Genomic DNA, 8,746 nt, shown 5'->3' with positions numbered 1-8,746 from the left:
GAGAGCCAACGTAGCGGTTGTTTTTATGTCCTATGAATAATGATTATCAGTCTATTAAACACTAGCAAGAGTCAAACCATTGGGTTAAAACGGAATTACTTCAGGGAAACCATGAAACTAACTGCCTGGGGATATCAACTCTGACTGTCTCACTGATGCCATTCATTTCATCGGTTTTGGTTTTCCATTCACAAAGTGAAGCTAAAGATGGTTTAATACTGCGTCTCCTCGAAGGATGGCTTGTGCCCTGAAATCACGGTTCACATTGCATGACTGGAAAGTAGAACGGAAGGTGCGTGACTAGATTCTTAGCCATTTGGGGGAAGAATATGAAAACTCATGACAGCAGTTTGTCATTTGGTTCATCTCTGTAGTATATCAGTTAAGAGATTAGCTATAGTGTGAGGGCAATGAGTGTGGGGTAAGGGCAGAAAGCGGAAGATTTGGTCCTTTCTTCGTCATCCCTTCTTAGAGTCCGCCTTCGACTCCCCCTTCAGGAAGTGGAATAGGAAAAAACAAAAAACACTACATTCATCGGTTTCTCTGGGGCAACCACAACTGAGGCAGTAAGCAGGTCACTTGAAACAAGGACAGAGATTGCTATAAAACTGACAGGTCCTCTCGCTGACACCACATTAGCACACACAAGACGGCTCAGGCACAGAAGGAGTTTCCTGCACAACGCAAGCGACCAGAGCAAAACGACAATGACTGTCCTGTGTGACACGGCCATGGTGAGTGGTCAGGATCACCCCTGTGTTGGTACAGTTAGCCCTAGCATCTCAGGAGAGCAGATTTCTAAGGAATGAGGCTGGATTGGGGTCTTTGGGGGTTTCATTTCTTTAAAACACAGAGCTGACTTTAACACTGACCCTAGTCTGTTGGAGAAAAAGAAAAAGTAGCCAGAAGGTATAGTGGGGTGAAAACCATAGCTCTTTACTAATGGCTTTGGCATGGTTGGCATTAGCTTGTGAAATTCTTGGCATCACAAACTGGACATGGTCTCTGCTTATAGAGTTAAGTTGGCCCTATCTCCTAGGGAAGCTTAGCCAGCCTTTTAGGATCTATATAGATTTATTTTAACCAAGGCAGCTGGGGCCCTGAGAGGGGTGATGATTCTCCCAAGATGACTGGCAGATAAGGAGTGCCCCTGGATGCAGGGAGTGAAACCACCTAGTGATACACTTGGACAGTTCCTGGGGGAGGGACCTGGTTTCACTGCTTACTAAATGTGGGATATGGGATAAGTTACCTAACCTCCCTGTGCATTGTTATTCCTCTGTGACTTATTGTCCTCTCATCTTCCTCATGGAGGATTAATTGATATCACTGAGAATGATAAAACATATACTCTGAAATAGCAGATCTCTGAAGGCATAGCTTCTAGTTAACTTAGCCACTTAATATAATGAACAATAAGGACAGAGAAAGAATTCAGTGAGTATTTTTTTCAAATAGAAGTCTAATTGATCTGCAGCGTTGTATTAGCTTCTGGTATACAGCAAAATGATTCAGTTAGGGTAGGGTAGTCGCTCACTCGTGTCCCACTCTTCGTGACTTTGTGGACTGTAGCCCACCAGGCTCCTCTGTCCATGGGATTCTCCAGGCCAGAATACTGGAGTGGGTTGCTATTTCCTTCTCCAGGGGGTCTTCCCGACCCAGGAATTGAACCTGGGTCTCCCGCATCACAGGCAGATGCTTTGCCCTCTGAGCCACCAGGGAAGCTATGTATAACTGAATAAATAGAGCATAATTTCCCTTATGGTTTATTATAGGGTATTGAACGCAGTTCTGTGTGCTACACAGTAGGTCCTTGTTGATTACCTATTGCATATGTAGTAGTGTACATATATTAACCCCAAACTCCTAATTTACCTCTCCCCCCACCCCTCTTCCCCTTTGGCAACCATCAGTTTGTTCTATATGTCCGCCAGTCTGTCTCTGTTTTGCAAATAAGCTCCTTTGTATCATATTTTAGATTCCACATAGAAGTGATATCATACATTTATCTTTCTCTTTCTGGCTTACTTCACTTAGTGCGATAATCTCTAGGCTCATCCATATAGCTGCAAATGGCAATATTTCACTCTTTTTTATGGCTGCATAACAGTCCATTGTATATATGTGTAACATCTCCTTTTTCCATTTGTCTGTCGATGGACATCGAGGTTGCTTCCGTATTTCAGCTCTTGTAAACAGTGCCCCTATAAACATTAGAGGGTATGTTTCTTTTCAAATTAGAGTATTAAATATTAATACTAGTGATGTGATTATTTTTGCCTCTGAGTCTCCCACCAACCTAATGAAGCGGATTGGGACTGCTTTCTCCATTGTACAGATTAACAACAGTTCAATGAATTTAAGTGATTTAACATCCTCAGATACTGTATGCCCAAGAAAAGGGACATGAATCTAGGTTTATGACTTCACGTACAACATTCTGCCCTTGAATGGTTTAGATGTAAGATTTCTGAACTTAAAGCCATTGTGTTTAAACAATTTTTTGGATAGTTTTGTGTTCTAAAGCCATGTCTATTTCTGGTTTTTCTGAGGAAGTCTGTTGGACTGTCAGCAAGAAACATGACAGGGCAAAGGACATTATAATAGGATTAGAAATTGGAGGTGCAGGCACACAGGACATCCTCAATATATAGGCAAGGCAAATCTCATGGACTAGGAGCTGGCTGGGTTCTGGAGCACGTTCTGGCCGGGTTCTGGAGCACATCCCTACGTGGGGGTGAGCACGAATCACAGGTAAGTTAGGAGACAAGTGTTCAGATATTCTCCTAGGGGATTTTACAGTAGAGTAAGTACAGGGTTAAGCAGAGCATGTCGGTGTCCTGACACTGCCCACCTTCCGATGGTGCTTTCTCTTACCTCTGTTTCCTATTAAACAGAGAAGGCGTGATGTCCATTTGCCTGCCTCATAGATGGTATAGAAGAATTGTTGTCTGACTCTTTTGTGACCCTGTTAACTGTAGCCTGATGGCTCCTCTGTCCATGGGGTTTTTCCAGGCAAGAATAATGGAGTGGGTTTCCATTTCCTTCTCCAGGGGATCTTCCCCGTCCAGGAACAGAACTCACATCTCCTGCATTGCAGGTGGATTCTTTACCACTGAGCCACCAGGAAAGCCAGCACAGAAGAATCTGAGACTCAAATAATCTGAGCCTCTCAGAGAAGTGCTCTTCTGTGTATCATTCTTAAGAACCAGCAAGAATTTTAACCAGCCCCTGCTCTGTATTTCATAACCGCCGAAATCTACAGTTTCAGATCAACAGCTTCATGGAGCACACCACAGTGATTTGCAGATGTAATCTGATTTCTGATAAAAAGCTACATGACCTACAACACTGATGCAGTTCTGACATGGCTGTCACATGGCTTAAAATGCTTGGCTCCTCTAGTGAGACAATGCTGAGATGAAACACTGTGGGTGACTCTGTGTTGATGACAACAGTAATGAGCTTCAGGGGCTGGGGCAACACTGATCACAGACACCTAATTCTCGTCCTCAGACTGGCACTAGCAGGCTGGAGAGCGTCAGACACAGCTTCTTCACCTACCTTATTGGGATAACTAATATGAGCTCTACCTATCCTTCAAGGTAGGCGTGAGAATCTAGAGATTACAGAGATGTGAAAGTGTTTTCTATAACACTTTAAAGATATAAGCAAATATAATTTCTATTTGGTAATTATTGATAAACCTGGTAGTCCCAAGGTACACTTACTCTAAAGTACACTTACTCTAAAGCTTCAATAATGAAAATTGGAAATGAGTCAGTGAATACCAAAAAATGAAAGAGGAGACACAAAAGAGGGATTTACTTAAGAAATTTAAGGAAGTGATGCTTGAAAAGCTAAGGACCCTCTTTTCCAAGCAGGCTTCCTTTTACTTTTTAAAACTTCACAGTGCTTCCTGGTGAGTTCACCGGGAATTCCCTGGTGACCTAGTGGTTAGGATTTTGGGCTTTCACGGCCGTGACCCCTGGTTCAATCCCTGGTTGGGGAACTGAGGTCCTGCAAGACGGGATCATAGTGCTTTGTGTAGATAGAAGGTACAGCAGGGCAAATTCTACATCTTTCCCATCTTTAGGGAGAGGTCGACTAACAGTAGCTCCTATACTGAATACTTTCCACATCCCGACCCTGCTCTTCATGCTTTATATGGATCCTGTCTTTTAATCTGCACATTTTCTGGTGGAGGAAACTGAGTTGCAGCTAGTGAGAGTCCTGGAACTAAGTTGTGAACCCAGGACTTCTGATTCCAGAGCTCATGTCCTTTATCATCAGACTCCAGAGATAAGAAAGAGTTGTTGAATGAATGAATGATTACGGGAGACAAAGTAAACATCTGCTGATTATCTGGAGGCAAATTAGGCCCATTTGGGCTTATCTGGGTCAATCTCACTTTACAGGGTTTTTTAGTATCAGTTACCTAAGTACAGCATTATGGCATCATGACCTTTTGGTTTACTGTTATCATTTCTTGCCTCCAGCATCTGCAAAAGATAAAAAATGAAGGACATTTAAACCAACACGTCTAGGCACCTTTCCAACCCTAACTCACGGAAGGTGTGAGTCTGACAACACGGAGCCCTGAGGATGAAAGCAATTCACTTTCATTATGTTGAGAGTTGTTGATGAGCCTTGTTCATCCCCAGTGAGGGTCGGTGGTCACCGTGGGGTTCTGACAAAGGGAAGCTGGAGAAATTTTTAGCTCTTTGATTTTAGTTAGATTTTCACAGTGCCCTTTCTTTGTGCATTCCTGTAATACCAGATAAACCAATGTTTCAAAGTAAGTATAAAAAATAAATGTTCTGGAGCCAAAGAGAAGTGTGTTGATTTCTCTGTTGTATGTCCTTAGTTCCCCTGCTTCCTTCAGTCGGTGTGGATCATGGGAACTCTGCTATATTTGGTTTTGCACGGTGTTTTTCTTAATGCGTTCAGTTTAACTACGTTGGTAACTTAAATGAATTGTTTTGTTCATTCATTCATCTACCAGCTCTTTCCGTCATCCAGAAAGTATTTTGAAACACCTGTTCTATGACATATTCTCCTGCAGGAACTTACCATTAGTAGGTGAAGATGTGTGTGAACATAAATACTAGATGTCCTGACAATAGAGAAGGGCTGCTTGAGTGCTAGATGGTAAAAAGCTTTATCATTTGAGGGCAATTAACATACTTCTAATTGAACTACTTTTGGGACAGTTCCTGGAGGAGACCACTTCTGAGTGGGTCCTTGATGGAAGGGGGAGATTTAGATGGATGGGGGTTGGGGGGACAGGAATGGCTGGGACAAAGGGTTTTGTGGAGGATTCATGGATGTGAGGTTGGAAATTAAGAGCTATCATTTCTTAAGCCCCTATTTTTAATTATAAGTGCATTACAAAGAACATTTTATTTAATCCTGTGAATATTATTATAAAGCAAGTGTTATGCTCTGGCAGGAAAGAAGAGAAAACAGAGGCTCGGTGAGAAAACCAGATCAGGATTTAAATCCAGTCTCAGATCCGGATATCCTCATGTCTCCCTGTTCAAAAGCTCTCAAACTATGGAGGGCGCATTCACCAGGCTAAACAGTTTAGTTCTCAGGTTGGCATCCTGGAATCTTCATGTCTGACTGTCCATTGCCAGGAGACGATCTGAAGTTCAGAGAGGAGCCCTGATCCTGTCCCAGGGATGCTGAGTTCAGCTGAAGCATGACCTGCCTCTTGTCAGCAAGTGGCCCTAGAGTCCCCAACCAACCTCATTCTCATCTACTTCCAGGTCAAGTTCCTGCTGCTGTTGACATTGTGGCTCACCCTCCTGGGGGAGGCGGAAGCTCATAAACCCCCCAGAACTAGTGATCCTGGCCTCTGCCCGCCTCTGGAGGACAACATTGTGAGGGTTGACATCCGTATCCGCAGGCAGAACCAGGGCGTTTCCTTCTCACGCAACCTGCAGAACCGCTCCATCTCCCCCTGGGATTACAAGTACGTGCCAAGGAGACTGATCTCCACGTTCTTAGGGAAAATATGTTAATTTATTCTAACCATACAGTAAAGAAGTTCAAAAATACAGAAAAAAAATAATAGTCCTTACATTGACTCTTAAAAGCAAAAATCCCACTTTCCCTGGGAGCTCCCCTTTTCTTGCTACTTTGGGCTAAGTCCTCCTATGTGCTCAAAAGCCTGTTTTGCTTCCAACCTCTCCTGATGCTTTGCCTTTTTCTGCTTCATGCAGCCCTGGGTTTGGAACTGAGAAACTTTTTTTGTGTTGGAAGAGAGGGCTCTTTAAAGCAGCCCACATAATGGTCTCTGTGTGGGGATAAGGGAGAGGAGGGGACCTGAAAAGTCAGTTCAGAGAAAGCCACTCAGATTGGATTTCTATCTTCAAGGAGTGGAGAGGGCAGAGTGGAGGAGAAAGGGCAGTTGGGGAAGGAAGATGCTAGGTGGGGATGTTTAGGGTACAGACTTGGGATTTTGTCTTACACAGAGATTCTTGGATTACCAAGCATTCATTTAGATGCTCTAAATATAAGTATGAAAACAGAGTCTGGGGACTATGAGAAGTGTTTCTGGGGCTGCCTGCATGTATTTCCTTTCCTCTGGAAGGGAGTATGTACCGTGGCTAGTCGGCAGGATTGGCCTTTATGCCTCCTGGCAAGGAGGGAGAAATTGAAAGAAGGCATTGGATTCACAACCCCCCAGGGCTTTGGTTTTCTTTCCCAAGCAGCAGGCTTTGGAGACTGTGTACTGGGGGACCTCCAAGTGATGTCCAATCTCTAACCACAGGATGAAAGATGGTTCTCACAATAAACATATTAAAAAAAAGAACTAAAGATCTAACATTTATGGATGCCAATGTTTCAGTGATGGCATTTCATATTCATTGTTATCACAGAGTGTTGGCAACAACCACAAGGGAGAGGAATATGAGAATCTCCATTTTATAGTTGAGGGAATATAGACGTAGGGAGTTAAGCACCCTGCCAGGGGCCGGCATCTAAGTCCAGGCTGTCTGTTCCGCGCCTGAGCTGCAGCCCCGTGTTATCCGGCATCACCTTCCTGCAGGTGGGAGCCCAGTGCACCGGGGTCCCCATCCTTTGTGCATCTCTCCTGCCAGATCTCACCATCCGCTTCTCCCGCTTCTCCCTGCTCTTCCTGCAGCATCACCCGGGACCCCAACCGGTTCCCCTCTGAGATCGCGGAGGCCCAGTGCAGACACATCGGCTGCATCAACGCCGAGGGACAGGAAGACAGGACCCTAAACTCCGTCCCAATCCAGCAGGAGTTTCTGGTCCTCCGGAGGAAGCGAAAGGGCTGTCCTGGTTTGTTCGTACTGGAGAAGGTGCTAGTGACCGTGGGCTGCACCTGCGTCACCCCCATGGTCCGCTACCTGCATGACCCAATGGCAGATGGGGTGGCAGATCAGCTCAACTGAAGAAGCTGTGGAAACGCCCCTTCTTAGCCAGCACTCTGTCATGAGTCCTACGTGGTTCCCATTTCTCTCCACTTCCCAGGTCTCTTCATAATATCTGCCCTGGATTCTCCAGGCTTTGTATTAGATAGAGTCATTTTCTGGGGCTTCAGCATCTTTATATGGTCCTGAGATGTTCCAATGACCCAACCCCCTAAAAACAGTTGGAGGAGAATACAGGTCCCATTCTGCTTATGTGCTATGATGACCATCTCCCCGGTCATGCAGTCAGTGGGTCTGGGGGCTCTGCTAGCAAAACTGACTTCTGGGTCACAAGTGCAACAGATATATAACCACCATGTAAGAGAGTGTGGGAGGGGCTGTGTAGGATGGGGTGGGTGGGAAGGGTGGGGCTAAGGGCCTAGCACATGTTTATTAAAATTGCTAAATACAGATGAGGTTGGCCTGATATTTATACTTGTAAGGAAACTCTCCAGGTATTTATGATGTATTGACTATACAAAATTCTGGGAGAAAAATTAATATATCAAGGACTAATAAAATGAACTGTTAATGGTTGAAAGACACTTGAGATCTTTGTGTTCTGTCTCAGTTTGTATTCACAAACCTTGTGAACCTGAAGATTGTGAAATTCTATATAGCTGTCATTTATTTTTCATGTTTCATCAGAGTGCTAGTGTCAGAATTACTATTATTATTTGTGAATGATTTTGGTAATGTTTTTTTCCCCCTCCAGCTTGATTGAGATATAACTGATAAGTAACATGGTGTAAATTTCAGTTGTACAGTGTAGTGATTTGATACATGTATGTATGGAGAAATGAGTACCACAATAAGGTTTGTTAACATCTCCATCCCTTCACCTAGGTATTTTGTGTGTGTGTGTGTGGGGGTTGTGATGGGAACATTTAAGATGTACTTTCTCAGCAAATTTCAAGAATATGATATTGTTATTAATAAGTATAGTCATCAGGCAGTACATTCAATCGTCAGAATTTATTAATCTCATAACTGAAAGTGTGTTTCCTTCATCCAAAATCTGCCCATTCCCGCCATCTTCTGCCCTTAGCAACCGCAGTCTTCTCTCTGATTTTCCATGCCTTGGAGAGTTACTCTATTATTAATGATTCTTGGGGGTTACAAGGAAAGTTAAGGGAAAATGTGCAAACAGAGCTCACATTACCTGGTAAGTCTTGACTGCTCCATCTTCCTGTCTGTATTATTTTACAAAGTGAACACCTATTGGCCACTGTGGTAGCCAATGAAGACATGAGGAAAAGGAAGAAATGCACATGGTGGGTGGGCAGCCAGCCGTCTTGGCA

The 8,746-nt window shown here is 43.9% G+C and overlaps 1 protein-coding gene across 1 annotated transcript; it reads left to right on the top strand.

The window, feature by feature from the left end:
• Positions 1 to 632: 632 nt before the first annotated feature.
• Positions 633 to 7,995, top strand: IL17F (interleukin 17F). Its single transcript, XM_004018888.6, has 3 exons — positions 633 to 734; positions 5,772 to 5,977; positions 7,154 to 7,995. The coding sequence occupies exons 1-3, from the start codon at positions 708 to 710 to the stop codon at positions 7,425 to 7,427; spliced, it is 507 nt and encodes a 168-aa protein (XP_004018937.2). The 5' UTR covers positions 633 to 707; the 3' UTR covers positions 7,428 to 7,995.
• The last annotated feature ends 751 nt before the right edge of the window (positions 7,996 to 8,746 follow it).

The sequence above is a fragment of the Ovis aries genome, chromosome 20 (genome assembly GCF_016772045.2).
Source record: "Ovis aries strain OAR_USU_Benz2616 breed Rambouillet chromosome 20, ARS-UI_Ramb_v3.0, whole genome shotgun sequence".
Lineage (NCBI taxonomy): Eukaryota > Metazoa > Chordata > Mammalia > Artiodactyla > Bovidae > Ovis > Ovis aries.
Note: the sequence above shows the minus strand (reverse complement) of the source record. Positions and strands in the feature narration are given on the sequence as shown.